Consider the following 19,377-nt stretch of genomic DNA (forward strand, 5'->3'; position numbering starts at 1 on the left):
TCAACATTAGTTAACATTATTTTTGCCTTGCTTTCATGAAACCATCCCTCACATGGATATTTGACAAATCCAGGGCACAGAAGAAGAGAATCATTAGTCCAAAATTGCCTAACTCCCATCTCTGCAATCTACCAGAAAATCCCAACGTGTGCTAAAATATTACATTTCTAGCATGACGCTTGAATAGCAATATTTATAAGTCAAGGAAATAGGAGAATCTTAGGTTCACAGTATCTATGAATTTAAGACCATCAAACCTTTGAAATACCCCTGGGGTGTAAGTTCTCCATGTTAAAGGCCACTGTTCTAAGTTAGCAAATCAAATCAACCAGAATCCTGTCTGCATCAGAACATTACACCTTCTGGGCAAAATTGAGTAGAATACCTCAGATCAGAGGGTTGGGCTCCCAGACTTCTGATCCAAGACAGAGGTTGTGCCCCGTTCCCTCTGTCTGCCTCCACCCAGGGTACAGAGTGTCAGGGAGAGGACCCTGAGAGCCAATTCATACTTCTTCTGGCCTTGGGCCCAGATCACAGCAGAGGGAAATTTCTGAGTGCAGTATGTATGGGTGCTGTCCCTGTGGTTCTCTGTGACCGTGTCCAAATGGAACTCTTTATAACACTCTTAACCAAAGGAACCCCACAACTGACCAACCCTATTCACCTTATGCAGACTAAGGCAATCTCCAGGAAGAAAGTTCTTTAATTTTCCAGTCCCTGGCAATAATAGAAGAAGTAGTAAAGAGGAATATGAGCCATTAAGATCAAGTTTGGGGCTTAAATTTTCTGTAAATAACATGGTTGGAATTCTGCTCCACTAATTATTTAATGTCATCAAATTCTTGGTATCTGCATGACTCATGTGGAAGTGGAGAAAGAGCTTATTTTTACCATTTGTGCCCTGGACATAGTATGCTGGTAGGGAGAGATGTCCCTGTTGGATGGAAAGAGATGTCTTTCCATGTTTTGATGTTATTATCCATGAGTCAGATATAATTATACAACCAATATCAGAGTTTGTTTTGCTTGTGTATTAAAGGCCTTAAAAATGTTTGTCAAATTGTCTGTAATTTCGTGCTTTAAATTGGGCTTGATGCATCTCAGTAGCATATGTGTGTAGAGTCTCTATCGCTGTTCTTATTTTAGTTACAATGTCCTAAATGTTTCTAATGCTTACTTCATAGGTACATTCTTAACTCTCAATGGCCCCCAGATACCCAGAGTTTCTGCAACCATTCCCACCCCTCCAGAATTAGGACAGCTCTCGAAGGACACAGGGAAAGGTAGGTGTCCAACTGGGCCTGAGGGCATGTGACCTGATTGAGTGTATGATCCCGATTGTATTTCAACCACAAGAACTTTATGAGCTGTTCATTTATTTGTTGTTATTATGTATGCCTCTTCTGGCCTTTCTTACTGTAAAAGCAGCCAAATTTTTAATGAAGAAACTGTGGACTCATACATTATTGCAACTCAGTCACTACAGGTGACTTATACAAACCTCATTCCAAATGTAATGCCACGGGTTTCAGTACACAGATCTTCTCATAAAGGTTCTGCATTTTCCTGGGAACATGATCAGGATACTGTCTTAGCAGTTTTCCTAGGCCATCTTTACATTTAGTCTTAGCACTCCTGAGAAAATTTAACCTCGCATCTTCTAACTTACCTAAATGTGTGTAAAAAGGGACCTATTACACTCCCTTATCCATCTCAGGTTAAAATCAAGGTCTCACTGCAGGTCAGAGAGATTTTCTTGCATTACTGAAAAAGCATGAATAAAAAAGGCATGGACACCTTGCCTGCTGAAAGGGCCGTCTACACAAACATCAGGCTGTGCCTTCACTTTGTGTTCCATTTAAAAGCAGGGAACTAGATATCTGGTGTAAGATGGTGTGATACCTGGCCAGCAGGCATTGATGCAGTCCCTTCCAGTGTCCCGTTAAAAACCGTGATGGAAAAGAAAAGCACACAGGCAACAGAATCACAAGAACCTGCCCCCTGCCCCCCACCACTGCTGGGCCACATGGGTGCCGCCCTTCAAAGCACCTGGGCCACTTTGTAGGGAACATTCTGAGATGCAAACTCCTGGGGGAAAAAAAAAAGGCTAAAGAAGCAGCTTGTGTGAGTGGCGGTAGGGAGGGAGAGATGGGCAGCGGTGCATTAGATCTCAGAAAGGGGAATTCTCTCCCGTACAGCCATGGGTCAGCACACGGGACACTCAGCACAGGTGGAAGAGTGTGCCCTGTCAGAAGAGCGTGGTTGCCTACAGAGCAGGTAGTGGTAGCGGTAACAGCAACAGTATGGCAGGAGTAACAATGATAATGCTAGTTATATTTGTTGTTTATGATGGGCAGTCCATAGTGCCAAGAGCTTTGAAAGTATTTCATTTAATTCTCCTAAGAACTCTGTGAAGTTGGTATATTTATCAACTTCCTTTCACAGGGGAGAAAACTAAGGCACAGAGAGGTTAAGCAGCTCACCCAAAGTCACACAGCTTATAAGTGGCAAAGTCTGGATTGACAAATAGACAATGTAAACTGGGAATTGGACTGGGGACCAAGCACATTGTCTTGACTCCATTTGTGTCTCTGAAAAGGGATGGGACCCTCACTTCAGAGCAAACTTGGGTGATGTCTCTATACTCTGTTGACATAACAGTCTAGCCTCATTTGAGGGTGAGCATTCAAGAAGCAAGAGAGAGAGAGAAGAGAGACAGAAAAAAAAAAGAAAAGAGAGAAGGTACTTAGAAATTATGGGAAAAAATTATAAAACAAGGGAAAACCATATAGGAAAAAAAGAAGACAAAACAGATCTATGAAAAAGATCTATTGCAGAATCTTATAAGGACCCTTTAGGAAGCTATTTAGCATCCTGTAGAAACAGAATATTATAGGTCTCACATTCCTTTTTTAAAATGTGTCATTGTCTATATTAGGTCTTTAGGTCCTGTGCTTTCTGATTTATTTCTAGAATATGATGTCCTAGCTATAGCCTTAAAAAAAGCAGGTCCTTCTAAATACAGACAAAGGAGAAAAAGAGTGTTAAAACTGGTACAAAAGGAGAGAGATATAACAAATTATATAGCTGTTCACAAGAAAAACTCTCCAGATAAAGTCAAAGGCCAAAATTTATAAGAATAAAAACATGTTCTAAAATTAGTAATCAGAAGAGTGCTCATAAAAATTGTCTATGAAAGTCCATTTTTGTGGCACAGGTCTTCAGAAGTTAAAGTTTCTTTTGTAGAATAAAGCCTTTTATTCTCAAAGGTCATTTATGCTCATTTTTCATTGTTAATCACAGTATGAAATTAACACCCATCATTGTAGAGTGTGTATAAACTTCCACTGTTTTGATTTGGGGCAAAGGATCTTGAGACTGTCTTTGCTCTTCTTCCTTTGATTTATTTCTATCATCTTATCATGTGACATCCATTTCTCTCTCTTTTTTCCTTTCTTGCCATCTTCTGAATAGGTTTTCTTTTTTCTTTTCATCTTTTGCTATTACCACCCCACCCCCTACCTCTCTTTTGGAATTAATTATCTCTATATCTATTTTTAGGAGTTACCCTAGACATTTGAACACACTTACTTCATTTCTGGATGCTCTGCCCAAACAATGCAAGAATCTTAGATTATTTGAACTATAGTTTTCCACCCCATTCCAATCTATATTATACTTTGACCAGTATTTGAATTCTATCTTGTTTGTTTAACCTCACAAATTAGACATTATGATGATGACGATGATGATGATGATGATGTCAGTGTTTATTTCAATATACCTAACATACTTACCACTTTCTTTGCTCACTGTTTCTTCTTGCAGACCTTCCTCCATTTGGTCTCATAATCTTTCTGCATAAAGCAGTTTTTTATTTTGGAAAATTTTATTCAATTCTTCATCAGTCTGTTTGATTGTGTTTTTAAAAAGCCATCTCCTCAGTCAGTTAAGCATCAGACTTGATTTCAGCTCACGTCATGATCTCATGGTTCGTCAGTTTGAGCCTCAAGCCAGCCTCTGTACTGACAGCACAGAGCCCACTTAGGATTCTCTCTCACTCTCTCTCTCTGCCCCTCCCCAACTTGCGTACAGACACACACACACACACACACACACACACACACACACACATACACACTCTTTGTGTGTCTCTCTCTCTCAAAATAAATTAAGTAACCTTTAAAAAAAAATAAAAAGCCATCTCTTATTCCTTTCTCACAGAATATTTATTTCTTCACCATACCAAACATGGTTATTTTATATTCTGTGTCTTATCATCTTTACAGATCTGATTTTGCTGCCTGTGTCTGCTCGTTCTCATTCACGGTGCTTTATTCTCCTGCAGGGGAGGAGAGAAGGCAGAGTATACCTATGTGTGGTTTTATTTGAGCTTATGTTCTTTGGAATTCTATCTATAGGAATTCTTCGAGGCCTCAGTTGAGATTGCATTCTTCCAGAAAATATTTACATTTGCTCCTCCCAGTTGATTATACAAACATTCTGAGAGTGCTTTAATTAAAATTCTCCTCTTTCAGTTTTTCAGATACAGGTGGTATAACATAAATTCATGCAAAAAGCCACGTGAGGGCCAAGCTGTAGTTCTAAATTCCCAAGTGAGATTTCCTACCACTCTCCCCTAGCATAAAAATAGAATCAGATGTGGTTTGTCCCCTTCTGTGTAGCAGTTCATTTTTTACTCACCCTTAATTGAAGGTAAAGCCCTTTGAGATTCCTGCTTCATGTAGGGGTCTTCTATAAGATTTCAAATGTTGTGGCAGGGGTGGTGGTGGTGAAATAGATAAAGAGGATTAAGGGCACTGAGTATGTATAGAATTGTTAAATCATATTGTAGCAAAAAAAAAAAAAAAAGATTTCCAATTTTGTGTGGGCCTAACACAAAGAGAGCTGGCTTTGGTTCTCCTCTCCCAAAGTTGTTACTTTTATCTTGTTTTTGATCTCTGCTGATGCTTTACTTTTGTGCCATCTCAGTGATGTCTTTTTTTTTTTTATGTTTATTTATTTTTGAGAGAGAGAGAGCGAGCGAGGGAGGGACAGAGAGAGACAGGGACAGAAGATCCAACGCAGGCTCTGCACTGACAGCAGAGAGCCCCATGCAGGGCTTGAATTAACGATCCATGAGATCGTGACCTGAGTCGAAGTCGGACACTTAACCGACTAAGCCACCAAGGTGCCCCTCAGTGATCTCTTTTAAAAGTGTTTTCTTGGTTATTTTATCTGACATTTTGGTTATTTTTATTGGGTAAACCTTTTAGCATATCTAGTTCAACCAAATCCTCCAGAGTGCAGTGTATATGCTGAATTGATGACCTATGGAAAGCACTGTGTTGGAAGCAAACAGATGTCTGGGAACCAAAGGGTGGACACAGAAGTGGCCCCACTTACCGTCATTCCAGTGGCCCACTGACATAAGTTTTCCATCTCGTTTCTACAACTGTGGGCCCTGCAGAGTCAACAGTCCCAGTCTCCAGAGGGGGTGCACTCTCACCCCAAGACACATGGAGAGTCCCACCGAATTACAAGCTACAGCTGTCACCAGGCTCTTTGGGTTCCTTTGTGCTCCCTGTACCCAGGTAGCAGGAGGTGAGAAAAGGTGTCGCCATGCTGGCAACCACAAAGACTAGCAGAGATGATAGCAGGTGACTGGGGAAATTTGGAATGGACAGTGGAATGACAAAGTGGAGAGTGATGATGAGTACCAGTTGTGACCCTAAAACTAACTGCTGTGGCAGGGGCTTTAGTTTGTCCCACTTACTTCCCTTTTCTGAGTTTGTCCTCAGGAAGAGAAGTTCATGGGAACTGCAGTAGCCTGCTCCCAAGACAGCCCCCAACGATCCCTGCCTCTTGATATTCATACCCTTGTGTTGTCCCTCCCACATTGGATCAAGGTTGGTCTGTGCAGCCAATAGAATATGATGGAATGGATGGTATGTAACTTCCAAAATTAGGTTATAAAAGACTACACCTTCTGTTTTAGTGTCTCTCTCACATCACTTGCCAACTTGCTACCTACAATTGGTCATGAGACACACAGGCAGCTTTCAGAGAGGCCCATGTGAAGAAGAATGGAGACCTCAGGCCAATAGCCAGCAAGAAACTGAGGCCAGCCAACAATTACATGAGTTCAGAACCAGATTCTTTAGCCCCAGTCAAGTTTTGTGATGACTCCAGCTCTGGCCAACATCTTGACTACAACTTCATGGGAGACCTTGAACCATAACCATGCAGCTAAGTTACTCCCAGATTCCTGGCTCTTAGAAACTGAATGACATAATTGTGTTCTTTAAGTTGCTAAGTTTGGGGATAACTTGTTACACAGCAGTAGATAACAAATACAGGAACCCTGGCAGATCTGTGCCCCAAATGTATAAAGCAAGTAAACCCATGTGGCACAAGGAGCAAACTGTGGCAGCCACATTAGAATGTTATTCACATCTCCAATTAAGTACCTGCTCCAATGGGTAAGAGTTCACTAACAGCCTTCAGCTATTGGAGCCTTCAAGATCTGCCTTGGTTTCCAAGCTGAAGCCATATGCTTCCAGGAAGACCCTGGGCAATAACTGAGAATTGTTGTAATTTCTGGCCAGTGCAGGACTGCTCAGTGGGGACTCCCAGTTGACTGCCTGAGACTTACTCAGCTCTGTACCACCAAAGCTCCTTACTGCCTTCTCTTGCTCACAGATGCCTCACCTGCACTGTAGTCTGAAGGTTTTCCCTGCTTTTTCTCTCTTTTAAGGAGTTTGCCTCAATAAACTACACATACTTCTAGTTCTGTCTTGTGTCTAGTTCCCAGGAGACCTAAATTTTAGTTTTATTATTACCTTTCTTTTATTTATTTTGTTTTTAAATTTTCTTCCCATTGCTGCTTGTGAAGGTACAAGTTTAGCATAATTATTTTAAATATATATTTTTCTAATATAAGAATTCAAAGCTAGAGAATTCCTTTAGTCATCTGTTTCTGGGAGAAGCAAATTTATAGAGTGTTTAATGAAAAAAATATTTTTCTGTTTGGAAGAAACCCAGGATATATGTCTTATTTATTTTGATTCTTTGGTTAATTTTAGTCCATAGTAAATGATAACAAACATTGCTATCTAAAATTAATCCTGAAGAATAATGCTGATTTTTAAACAAAATGGTTGTCGGTAATTTTTAATTTTGTATCAGTGTCTGTTCATTTATTTATTCCTTGAACAAACATTTATGAAGCTCTTTGTTCCAGTCATTATGCTCAGGTAGTGAATTAAGAAACATCTTTACCAGATGGTTAATTTTCCTTTACTAAATACTGTAAAAAAAAAATTTAGGGAGATAAAAACCCTGTTTTTCTACAGATCACAATTCAGTATTTGACCATAAAATGTTTCTTGGCCTGGTTTCAGATTGTTCCTAAATAATTCTCCAGTTGAATGAATCCCAGGTGCTCCATCGACCTTGTCATTAATAAACTGTTGACCTCATAATTATTTTGTAAAGAAATAGATGAAATAAGAAATTTCTTCAAGAGATGAAGAACATATTGCCTGTTCAACCAATAATTCACTAATTCATTCAGTGTTGATTCATGGCTTCAAGAAAAGGAAAGGAATATAAAAAAATGACATTAATCAAAAAAGCCTAAGTAAACAGGACAAAAAGTTTTATCTGTATCCGAGCTCTTTGCATTTTACTTACTGTCATCATTGGCCAAGGGCACATACCACACGGCCTCTGCTCTGTTTGCTTTTCCCCACTATGCACATGGCAGAGGCCTGGAAATGTTACCTGTGCTTTGGGCAGGGTGCAAGGCTTGGGAGCGCTCTCCCTGCAGTACCCCAGGTGATAAGGAACTGTGCAGCATGCATTTCTTGTTGAAAGTAAATTTCAAGTTAGTCTCGTACGGAGACACTCTTTGATGTTGCTGGGGAAGCATGACAAAGTGGAGAGAGTCGACCCTCTGTCTTTTGTTTGGCATCAGGATCAAGCACTCCGTCTATCATCTGCACAACAATAATATTTTGACCTTTATCTCTTTATACAACATTTAGTCAAAAAATGGACTGTAAAGATTTTTTATCACACCCTACCCCTCCCTGAGCTAGATAATTTTTATGCCATGATATCCGTTTTACTTACTTACAATTATTCTTTAATTTTTATGCCCATTATATACTCAAATATGTTGAGTCTCCTTCCACAGTTGGCACTGACTGAATTCCATACCTAATGCATAAGTAACTACCTGGGGTGTGTTTTTAGGAAACAGCTCTGAACTGCCTGTATCTGCCACTTTGCCATGCCTGGGAGAAACAGACTCTCCCTTATTAATCTATGAACAATTTAGAAGGAATGAAAATCAGAGTTTATCAAGTTCATGTTACTATCTTTATGTATTGGCATTTGGAAATGTCTCTAGTCATTGTTTTTCATTATCACACTCTGGCTTTTAAAGCCTCCAAAATAGTCATTTTGGCAAAGGAGCAAATACCAGCAACTGCGCAAAAACAATGGGCCTCCCTTTGTAATGTGATGTGGGGAAAATATTTTTTTTAATTTTCTAACAGGTGCTGGGCTATGAGTCTGACTCATAAAGAGAGTAATTATACCTCTTTTCTGAAGTGAACCAGGAGAGAGAGAGCATACTGAAATTAATAAGGAAAGCATGACTTGGCTTCACTCTCTCCCTCTGGAGAATTCCTGATCCTGAGAGGTTTTTTTGGTTTTTTGTTTTGTTTTGTTTTGTTTTAAATGAATCATTGCTTCGTGAAGTAGCACAGGAGTGCGTATTTGTCTTTGTGTCAAAAACAAGGACTCTTAGCAAATTGAATCTCATCCTACCTGTAGGCAATTCAAGAAAGATAAAATCTTGAGAGCTTGATAGTGTAGAGCAAGGATAAAGCCTTCTTACAGATTGGAACAAAATTCTTACCAGCTTCAACGGGCAGATAAAATGCATTTCAGAACCAACGTTCACATAAAGAACTTTTTAGTATTCCAGCCCTCCATACAGGCAGGGTGGTAACTGTGTAAACATGCCGCATTGTGTGAAAATGAGAGCCCATTGATTCTTGTGGAGCTTTAGTGATAGTGTGAATCAGAACAAAAACCGCCTTCTCATTCCTTAAGTGGTGAAAGGAAGGTGGGCCAGGCCTGAGGAATGACAATGAGGTAGTGTGACAAAGACCAGCTGAAAACAAGGGTGAAATGGCCAGATAGGTGCACTTTAATTTGAATTGCAAAGGGTAAATGTGTGATGTTGAATATTCAGCACCTGTAGTTCACAGAGGGATATAAAATTGTCCCAAATCCAGTTCAACTCAGAGAAGATTGTGTTCTCACTCCCTTCTCTCTCTCTCACTCACTTTTGGAATATGATATAAAACAATAAAAAAAAAAGGGGGGGGGGGTGCTGACCAAAAAGGAAATTGCATGGAATTAATTTAAGAAGAAAAATTCCAAAAAGTAGTTGCTAGTCACTATAGCTCCTGGCGTTCCTGCATTTCCTTAAATCCTTCTCGGATCACTCTCAGCAGTTTCTTTCCCCAGCCTCTTCACTGATGCACTTTATTCAACTTCAGTGAACTGACAGGGTGGCAACGGAAGGACACCCACTTACACACAGCAGAGTGTGGGGGATGCCTTCGCAATCTGCGCTGTTTTGCGGCTGACAGTGATGCTGAAGATTTGTTGGAGGTTCCCTTGGGCATCAAACAAAATTACAAGCAAATAAATAAAACCTCCATGAAATCAAATCTTGTCACTGGACGTGGAGAAGGACAAGTTAGCATAGACAGCTATCACCTCAACAGATCATTATTTGAAAGGGTATGAGAGTAAGCATGGTATAAGCCTGGAACTTAAAACCAGGAAAGTGTTTATGGATCAAGTTTGGATCCGTGAGTTCATTATTTCTTTTCAGTGACACCTACAACTACAGGGAGTGCAAATAAAACTAAGAATCCATTGTATCCTTTGGTGTTATGGCTGAATTGCACACCTCTCAAGTTCATATGTTGAAGCCCTACTTCCTCCTATGACTGTATTTGGAGATAGAACCTTTTAAGAGGTAAAGTTAAATGAGGTCCTAAGGATGAGACCCTAAATGCAATAGAATTGGTGTCCTTATAAGAAGAGGAAGAGACACCAGTGGTTTGTATGCATAGAGGAAAGACCATGTGAGGCCACAGCAGGCAGCAGTCTGCAAGCCAAGGAGAGAGACCTCAGAGAGACCAAGTCTGCCAAGACCTTGATCTTGAACTTGCAGCCTTTAGAGCTGTGAAAAAATAAGTTCCTGTGGTTTAAGCCACCCAGTCTGTGGTATTTTGTTATGGCAGCCCAAATAAACTAAGACATTGGGACACTTTACAGATATAATGCCATCCCACTATGGTATTGAGTTGTAGCCCCGGATCAAGGAAAAGGCCAGAATTCCATGGAAGTCTGACATACACACCAAAATTGACCTCTCTGTCAATTTCCATCTCTCTTGTGCATTATACTAACAGCACAAGGCATAAAAGAACCATCCATTAGATTCAGGCTGTTAGGTGCTCTGAAAAGGCAAAAGTGACTCACAGAGCTTCTGCCCTTAACTCTCATCATCTGGAGAAAGACAAGATGAGTCAGTACTCTGATACAGGTTATAAGAAAGGGCTTTTGGAGACAAGAATGAATAGTTTAATTTGGGGGTCAGAATTGTGGGAAGGACAGAAAGGAGCAGGGAAGGTTTCAGAAAGAGGGAGAAGTTTGAGGAAAACTGTTTTGGTATCTATCGGTGTCTAACAAAGCACCCCAGACTACTGGCATGAAAAACCACCAATTTATGCCACTCAGAGAGTCTGTGGGTCAGGAATTTGGATAGAACACAATGTGGGCAGTCTCTTCTCCATACTGTCGGAACCCCAGTTGGCTGGGAGTGACTCAAACAACAGAGTGCTGGAAGCATCCACTTCTAGGATGGCTTCATGTGCCGCATACCTGGAACGAAGGACAGGTTCAGCTAGAATGTCAACCATAGTACCCCCAGATGACCTCTCCGGTGCTGCAGCCTCAGGGTGGTTGACCTCTTACACTGAGGTCCAGGGCTTCCATATCTGGTGCTCCTAGCACACAAGGCAGAAACTGCGTGGCCTTTTATGGCCTTCCCTCAGAAATCACATAGGAACATTTCCGCTGCGCTCATTGGTGGAAGCAGTTTCATTTAAAAGGACAGGACACAGACTCCACCTCTCTGTGGAAGGAATAATCAAATATTGTTGCCACATTTTAAAACTGTCACGACTTCGAAGCATGACCAGGATTTCAACAAACCTCATGTACCAAAATTTTATTGGCTAAAATTTTTTTCTGATTTCACATGGCATGCACTTTCACTATTTAAAAGAAAAGAGGGGCACAAATGTCCATCAACAGATAAATGGATAAAGAAGATGTGGCGCACACACACACACACACACACACACACACACACCCCGGAATATTACTCTGCAGTCAAAAAGAATGAAATCTTGCCATTTGCAACAATGTGGATGGAACTAGAGGGTATTATGTTAAGCAAGATTAGAGAAAGACAAATATCATATGACTTAACTCATATGTGGAATTTAAGACACAAAACAGATGAACCTAAGGGAAGGGAAGCAAAAATAATATAAAAACAGGGGAGAGGACAAAACATAAGAGACTCTTAAATATAGAGAACAAACTGAGGGTTGCTGGAGGGGTTTTGAGTGGGGGGATAGGCTAAATGGGCAAGGAGCATTAAGGAAGACACTTGTTGGGATCAGCACTGGGTGTTCTATGTAGGGGATGAATCGCTGGATTCTACTCCTGAAATCAGATTGCACTATATGTTAACTACCTTGGATGTAAATTTTTTAGAAAAGAAAAGGAAGGAAGACAAGACAAGACAAGAAAAAAAGAAAGAAAGAGGAAGAAAGAAAGAAAGAAAGAAAGAAAGAAAGAAAGAAGAAAAGAGGGGCACCTGGGTGGCTCAGTTGGTTAAGCGTCCAAATTCAGCACAGGTCATGATCTCATGGTTCATGAGTTCAAGCCCTGTGTTGGGCTCTGTGCTGACAGCTCAGAGCCTGGAGCCCACTTCAGATTCTGTGTTTCCCTCTCTCTCTGCCCCTCCCCCACTGGTTCTCTGTCTCTGTCTCTCTCTCTCTCTCTCTTTCTCAAAAATAAATAAACATTAAGAAAAGAAAAGAAAACCATGGAAAAATATAAGGAAACTCATTTATTATTTCGACAGGCAAGCTATGTGCCTGAGGTCGGTAGAAATTAGAGCTATAATAAGAAATAAGAAATAATCCCTACTCTCAAAGAGTTTACAGCCTACTAAGCCAAACATACTCACCCCATCAAGAGGTATCACAACTAATATGTTGGTGCAATCCTTCCCAATTTGAATAAAACAAATTGAGATTATCCTGCACATACATTTTTGTGTCCTGGTTTGTTTGTTTCCCCCTGATACACAAGATAGTATGGGAATTTTCCTCGTGGTATTAAATATTCTGCAAAACTGTGATTGATCCTGAATGAACGTAGCATGTATCATATGAATAGACCATTGTTTATTTAACCATTCCTCTGCTGCTGGACATTCAGGTTGTCTTCAAGTTTTTGCTACTGCAAAATAATACCGTAATAAACATGCTTACTCATCTTTATGATCCTCTGATAACTTTCATAGGATAAATCTCAAAATTAGTTGAATTACTATTTCAGAAAGAAGGTTTTAGAAGCTCTTGACTATAGTTTTCCAATTGGGTTTGCAAAAATGCTGTCCTGGTTTACATTTCCCTAGCATAAGTTGGAGGAGCGTCAAGCAGAAGACCATGTGGAAAGCAAGCCTGTTCTCTAGGTATGGGGTAGAGAGATTTGGCCCGGTCTGAATTAAACTAAAAAATACTGAAAGAAACCAGAGGCAGGTTATAAACCACAGTCAACTAATAAGTAGCATGGGCTTGGCAGCTAAGAAGATAAATTCTGGGAAATGATTACTGCAGAGTCAGGGTAAATGTAAAGGCTTCATCAGCTTCTAGCACAGCTTTGGGGTGATGTTCTGAAACCAAGTGTGACTTCAGGGACACTCAGAAACCTAGGTTCATTGTGGGTGTGAGTTAGGTCTCCTTAGGAGGCAAGTGACAGAAGCCAACCCTGGCTAAGCTAAACCCAAAGGGAATTTACTGGAAAAACAGTTGATTTCTCAATGACTGGGAAATCAGGCTCAGAAACCGGAACATAATGGACAGGAACTGGGAAACTCAGTGGGCAGGAAGCAGCATAAAATCGAGGGTCTAAGACACATGACCTCTTAGCAGGGTCACCTGGGTACACTGCTGTGAATAATGAATAAGCTCCAATTGGTTTCCGTCTTTTTGATGACTTGGCTCAAATTTCAGATTCCAGGGAAGGCAAATCCAACCAACCTCACCAGGTTCAAGCGCTTGCCCTGGGGCCAGGGACAGGAAGGCACCTTGACTAAACAGCTTCCCATGTGTGGGAGAGGTAATTACCAGAGGTAAATCAGGGCACAGCCAGCCCAAACCAAAAACTATCTACCATACCATGTTACCTGGTGGGGAGGAACACCAATACCAAACCCTGAACCCAAATACATTTCCCACCTCTGCCTTCCTACTCCACTCCACCCCACCACACCGAAGTAGGAATCTGTGGGAATGACAAGAGACCCAGGGACTATTAGACTTTGATTAAGGGTCAAACGGGAAGTTGTAAGTATGAGCCATAATGCATGGTGCTTGATGGCAGGATGAATAAATAATTAAAACAAATAATCCTGTTCTACCTTGAGAGGCTACCAGAGTATTAGCCTATTCCCCTCCCCACTTCTTTTTTGTTTGTTAATCAGTCTTTGCCTGATTAAAGGCAACCAGGAAACAAGCAGACTGGAAGCAGTCTCAACAGAGGGCCAGAACCAGGCCCTGCACACTGCCTTCGGCTAGGCTAGAGATCCCCTTCTGCCTGGTAAGCCCTATGCAGAAGAGAGAAGCCAAAAGAGATTGTCACCTAGCTTTGTTTGAGGGGGATGCCAAACATGGATCAGGACATGGTGTCATGTTAGGAGGCTGGCTATCCCCAAGAGGACACCCCTTAGGGCAATATCTCCCAGTCTTGTTATTCCTGCTAGCTAACAGTGGATAAAAATGAGGCCATCGGCCCTGAAGTTACCTCTGGTATTTGGGAACAGGAAGAAGAGACCAGATTCCTTCCGCAGATACCTCCATCATCAAGCCAGGCAGTGACAGCATGACAAAGGGGACAGGTAAGTTTTAAGGACAGAAGTAAAGTAACACAAGTCTGATTGCACTTGGGGGATATGAAAAGTCAGGGTCAGGGAGGAGTTCCTAGGATGGGAGAGTGTCATAAAGGGGAAGAGGTACCCATGAAGAAAGGAGGATGGTCAGGAAATGGCAGAGTCCACTCTTTCTGGAAAGAGGCCAAGAGCCTTGCTTGGTCTCAGATCCCCATTGCTTCCCTTACTGGGGGAATCATCTTAGGGTGTGACAGATCAGATTTCTTAAAATATTCCCTTTGCATCATCAGGAAGGTAGATAATTAGCTGCTCCCTTGACATGGGTATTAGGGTACAAGGTGGGGAGAGTGGTCCTATACTGGTTGCCAGAGTCAACTTCTATGTTCAAAAGCATATTTAAAAAAACAAAAACAAAACTATAGGATCTTTACATCTGCAGGGCAGTGGCAAGATCTCAAGAGTTCCCAAGAAAACCCTTTCAGCCCCTTTGAGGAGAGTGGAGAGATGTCATTTGTGGGACGGCCTTGCTGATTTGGGGAGGGGTGGCCTAGTCAGTCAGTGGGACCAGGGTCACAGCAGGACCAGAGGGAGCCCTGGGGATAGAAGGGGTTATGGTGGCCCTGCCATGTGGAGAATTTAGAAACTGCCACACCATAGGATAAGTGCAAAGACATTTAGGTTCTGATTTTTCTCATGAGGAACACTTCAGTATTTTTTTCTGAAATGCCAAGTTATCTCTAATTTTTTTTCTCCATGTTCCAGTGTTTTATTTACTTTGTGTGTTTGGGGTAACTAAGTGCTGGCCCCATGAGGCCTGACCAGTGGGACTTTGCTAACTGTGAGGAGGCAGCCTGGATATATCACAGCACGAAGTAAGTCTAGACATGAAGTGTTTCCTGCCTGGCACCTGTGAGTCACCAGGATATCTCCCCAGGGAAGAAAATGTCCATCCTGGACAGGCTCTGTGTCCCCCATGGGGATTCTCCAGGGGAAGCCCTCAGCCCCTTCTGAGGAGGCAAAGGCTGAAGGACCAAGAACTGGCTAGATATCTGAAGAGGCATCTGGGATAGACTATCACCCAGAACCTCTGCTCTGAGACCCTTAGTCCCGCTTAAGGGGGCCCCACGGCCAGAGTGTTCTATACTCACCCTTCAAGCTCTGGGGCCTGGGCTCTCCTGGGGCCAGCCTTCCTCCATGGAGGCCCTTCTCTGCCTTTGTCTGAGCCCAACCCTGCCCTCCTTCCTGCCCAGACCATTCCCACTTCTGAATTTATGTGGCACTTAAGTTCTTCCGACCTCTCAGCTGTTTTGCTGGTAGTTACCTTTTCTTTTTGATTTTTCATGTTTTAGTCTTCTGTCCAAAATCTGTCATATGTTCCATGAGGCCAGGAATCATGTTTTCTTACTTCTCTGTGTGTCCCCCACACACCCTGACACAGAGTAGGTGCTCCTCTGTGTCCCTTTCTCCTCCAAAACCTTTGCTGATAACAGTTATATATCACGTTCACGCATTATCCAGATCAATGGTTCTAATCTTTCCAGGGTAATCATATTTCTTGAGAATATTGTGAAAGCGGTGACTCTCTCCCCAGGAAGATGCACATAATCATGTAGAAGCAAAATGCTCGTGCTAGTAATTTCAGGGCTTTGCAGCCCCACTGAAACCTGCCCAGCAGTTGACTAAGCTAAGAGCTGCTGTTTGGGGGCACCTGGGTGGCTTGGTCGGTTAACCATATGACTTTGGCTCAGGTCATGATCTCACGGTTCGTGGGTTCAAGCCCCGCATTGGGTTCTGTGCTAACAGCTCAGAGCCTGGAGCCTGCTTCAGATTCTGTGTGTGTCTCTCTCTGCCCCTTCCCTGCTCATGCTGTGTCTCTCTCCTCTCTCAAAAGTAAATAAACATTAAAAAACAAAACAAAACAAGAGCCTCTGTTTAAACTGGTTCTTTCAACCATGCTGCAAGGCAGCTGCCATGGGCATTATGACCTGTGCCTTGCAGGTGGGAAAAGTGAAGGTGGGAGAGAGATTCCTTCAGTCTCTCTGCTCTGAGTGCAGAGTGCATGCCTCCTCGCCTGGGGTCCCCATCTCCTTTGATATCTGTTTGGCAGATTTGCCCTCAGAAGTGCAAAGCCAACATGAGAAATACCTCTTCAGTCAGTATCTGTGCGTCAGCGCAGAAACTTTCATTCCTGTCATTCTTGCTTTTGTTAGGATGTCTGGCTTCTAATGGAACAGTGCCTTGCAAAGGCCAGCTGCGTCCCTTGCCAGTGAGTTTCTCTCCTGGTGTCAGAGAGGAGGGTGGGATATCAACAAGCTGCTTGTTGCCTTGAATCTTTGACTTGCTTATCAGAGGTCCCCGGCCGGCTCCCCCAAGCCAAATGCAGTACGTCAAATGTGAGAGCAGCCAGGGGCTATTCCTGTGGCAGGCAGACCTTCTCATCTCTGGGCCTGAGATGCCCCGCGCCAAACCCCAGGCCTTTACTCAGCCGTCCACCCTCCACAGGCCCCGGGGCCCCAGCTGGGAAATGATGTGTTGAGGAAGGAGTCATGCCCGAAGGGGCCTTACGTTACGTTCTACTGTCTGCATGCAGTGCGGCGTGGGAAAGGAACGTCCCTCTGAGGTCATTAACGCGCTGGGCCTCAGTCACCACATCCAAAATCAATCTTTACTGCCTCAATGAGGGAAAACAACAATCCCACAGCTCCTCCAGGCCCTGGACCGTGAGTGAATTCTGGCCACCTGGGCATCCCCCAGACTCAGCTCCTGACTTGACAGAGTGTAATAGCTTCAGAAAGTGGTGGCTTGTTCCAACACCGTTTGCCGTGTTTGAGCAAATGCACTTCTTCACAGCTCCACCTGTCTGCCAGCGGCTCTGTGACTGATGGATGGCCCCAGCCCCAAGAGGCCCAGTGGTCATACGCGGGGGTTACCTCCCTGCACACCAAATTGTTCAACCACCTCTACCCACGGCTCCGGGGCTTGTCCCAGAATAGGTGTGCACCTCTCCTGAGTTTGGATGTGTTCGCTTATTAAGCAGTGAACACAACCCGCTAAGGAAAAATATGTCTTTTGTTTCATTTTGTGTTACCTTTCTCCTTTGTGCTCTTGCTGGTAGTAGCTAGTAGCTGTTGTGCTGTCTCCAAGGCTACAACCTCCCCTCAAAAGATACTCATATTTCTCAGAGGAAGAGCCTTACCCACTTATCTGTTTCCCCACCTCACTTAAGAAAATTCCAGTGTTTGGGGTGTCTGGGTGGCTCAGTTGGTTAAGCATCTGACTTCTTCGGCTCAGGTCATGATCTCCCAGTTCATGGGTTCCAGCCCTGTGTCGGGCTCTGCCCTGACAGCTTAGAGCCTGGGCCCTGCTTTGGATTCTGTGTCTCCTTCTCTCTCTGCCCCCCTTCCCCACTTGTTCTCTCTCTTTCTTTCTCTCTCTCTCTCTCTCTTTCAAAAATAAACATTAAAAAAAAAAACTTAAAAAAAAAAAGAGAAAATTCCAATGTTTGACTAGCTGTCAGGACAAAACATTTGGCCAGAAGGTATAAGTAGCTGCCTGATGCTGAGGTACGAAAACAGTGATGACTTATAGGAACAAGGGGTAGGTCTGTGAGGGAGCCTCACCAGGGAGTGGCTCACCTCATACTTCCTCTCTGCCTCCTCAGGGACTCTCCTATCTCAGTGGTTCTCGACCAGGGACAGTTCTGCCCCCAGGGGACATTGACGGTGGTGATACTCTTGGCCGTCACAACTTGGGAGGCAGGGGAGTGCTACCAGCGTCCAGTGTGTAGAGGCCAGGGATTCTGCTAACCCCCCTACAGCACACAGGACAGCCCTCCACAGCAAAGAATGATCCAGCCCAAATGTCACTTGTGCTGAAGTTGAGAAACCCTGACATCAAGTCAGCCACTCCTACTTTCATACAACATTCCAAGTAATCTGTGGCATATACACACACATCTGGAGATCCAGCCCTAACTTCCCTGAATCCACAGCTCCCTGGGGACCCTCCCACCCTGGTTCAGAATCTCTGCCTTGGTTACAGCTTAAGCCTAAATGACCTCAAGTTCCCCCGTCAAAAATGCACCCCTCTTCATTTCAACATCCCCAGTGCTGTATCATTTGCCCCACTTTAGGGCAGGCCTACCCAGGAAACAGCCTGGTTTTCTTCCTAAGGGCCTCCCCAGTTTATAATAGCAAATGGATATTTCCTCAATGCAAGTCCACTCGCTGTGTGACTCAGATGGTTGCTTTTGTCAGGTCATGAGATGGAGGAAACAAACAGTGGGGAAATCCCAAATCCTTAGCCACCCCATTTCCCAAAGTAAGCCCTACCCTTGGTCCTTAAAAGGCGTTTGCAGCCTTCTATCTGCAACAAATGAACTAAAAAGACAGATGTGTAAAAACCAGATCCTTTTTGTTGGACAACAGAAATACTTCACAAGATCCTTTTTACAGCATCCAGTAATCATTTACTCATCTTTTGCTGGACCCGGGGATAGTCTCCTTCTCAGAAGAAAGACACCTTCCTATAAAACCGCCTTGGGCAGAACCCTTGGCAGGGAGAAGAAAGCAGGGAGATCTTTCCCAGGTATGGCTCCTAGGGATTGGTGATATCCTTAGAGATAGCCCCAATCTGGGTCACAGTGGTGCTGGACGGCTGCCTCCCTCCCACCCCTGAGAAACTCAGGCCTTCCTATAGGTTTTCAGACTCCCGGTCGCTGGCTGTCTGCAGGAAGCTGGCTGTGTATTTGCACTGGAGGTGAGCACTCAGGCAGATGCACTGGGCTGTCGCTGGTTCATGTTTCTTTGGAGCAGACACAGGTACGCATCAAATCTGCTACGTGTGGCCTTGTCAAAACAAAGAGACATCTCTTGGCATGTCACATTTACCCCAGCTTTCTAGCACTCCTGGTGACACAGGAGTGATTCACCAAAAATAAACAGTGTCCATGTTATGCTGAGGATCTGTGTCCACCTTGGGTTTCCAGTCTTGTGGGGAGCAGCCTGCATTCTTGTTTTCCTTTCTTCCTGAGCCTGATCCTTTGAAGGTGCTTGGCGGCTTACAGGGACCTCATGTTGGACTGTGAGTTTAAA

At 43.2% G+C, this 19,377-nt stretch overlaps 1 protein-coding gene across 8 annotated transcripts in view; it reads left to right on the plus strand.

The window, feature by feature from the left end:
* LEKR1 (leucine, glutamate and lysine rich 1) overlaps positions 1 to 19,377 on the plus strand; it is a 222,762-nt gene that overhangs the window by 198,048 nt on the left and 5,337 nt on the right. For 4 of the 8 annotated variants that reach the window (XR_007155716.1, XR_007155720.1, XR_007155718.1 and 1 more), the window contains 4 exons: positions 1,185 to 1,283; positions 13,410 to 13,515; positions 14,219 to 14,293; positions 15,047 to 15,156. Coding sequence is in view for 1 of the 8 variants with exons in the window: in XM_047875645.1 (XP_047731601.1) it covers positions 1,185 to 1,196 (12 nt within the window). In the remaining 7 variants the exon portion in view is untranslated. Of the gene's footprint in view, positions 1 to 1,184; positions 1,321 to 11,880; positions 11,915 to 13,409; positions 13,516 to 14,218; positions 14,294 to 15,046; positions 15,157 to 19,377 lie in introns of those variants that run through there. The other 4 variants (XR_007155721.1, XR_007155719.1, XR_007155722.1 and 1 more) reach the window with 4 other exon arrangements.

The sequence above is a fragment of the Prionailurus viverrinus genome, chromosome C2 (genome assembly GCF_022837055.1).
Source record: "Prionailurus viverrinus isolate Anna chromosome C2, UM_Priviv_1.0, whole genome shotgun sequence".
In the NCBI taxonomy this organism is placed as follows: Eukaryota; Metazoa; Chordata; class Mammalia; order Carnivora; family Felidae; genus Prionailurus; species Prionailurus viverrinus.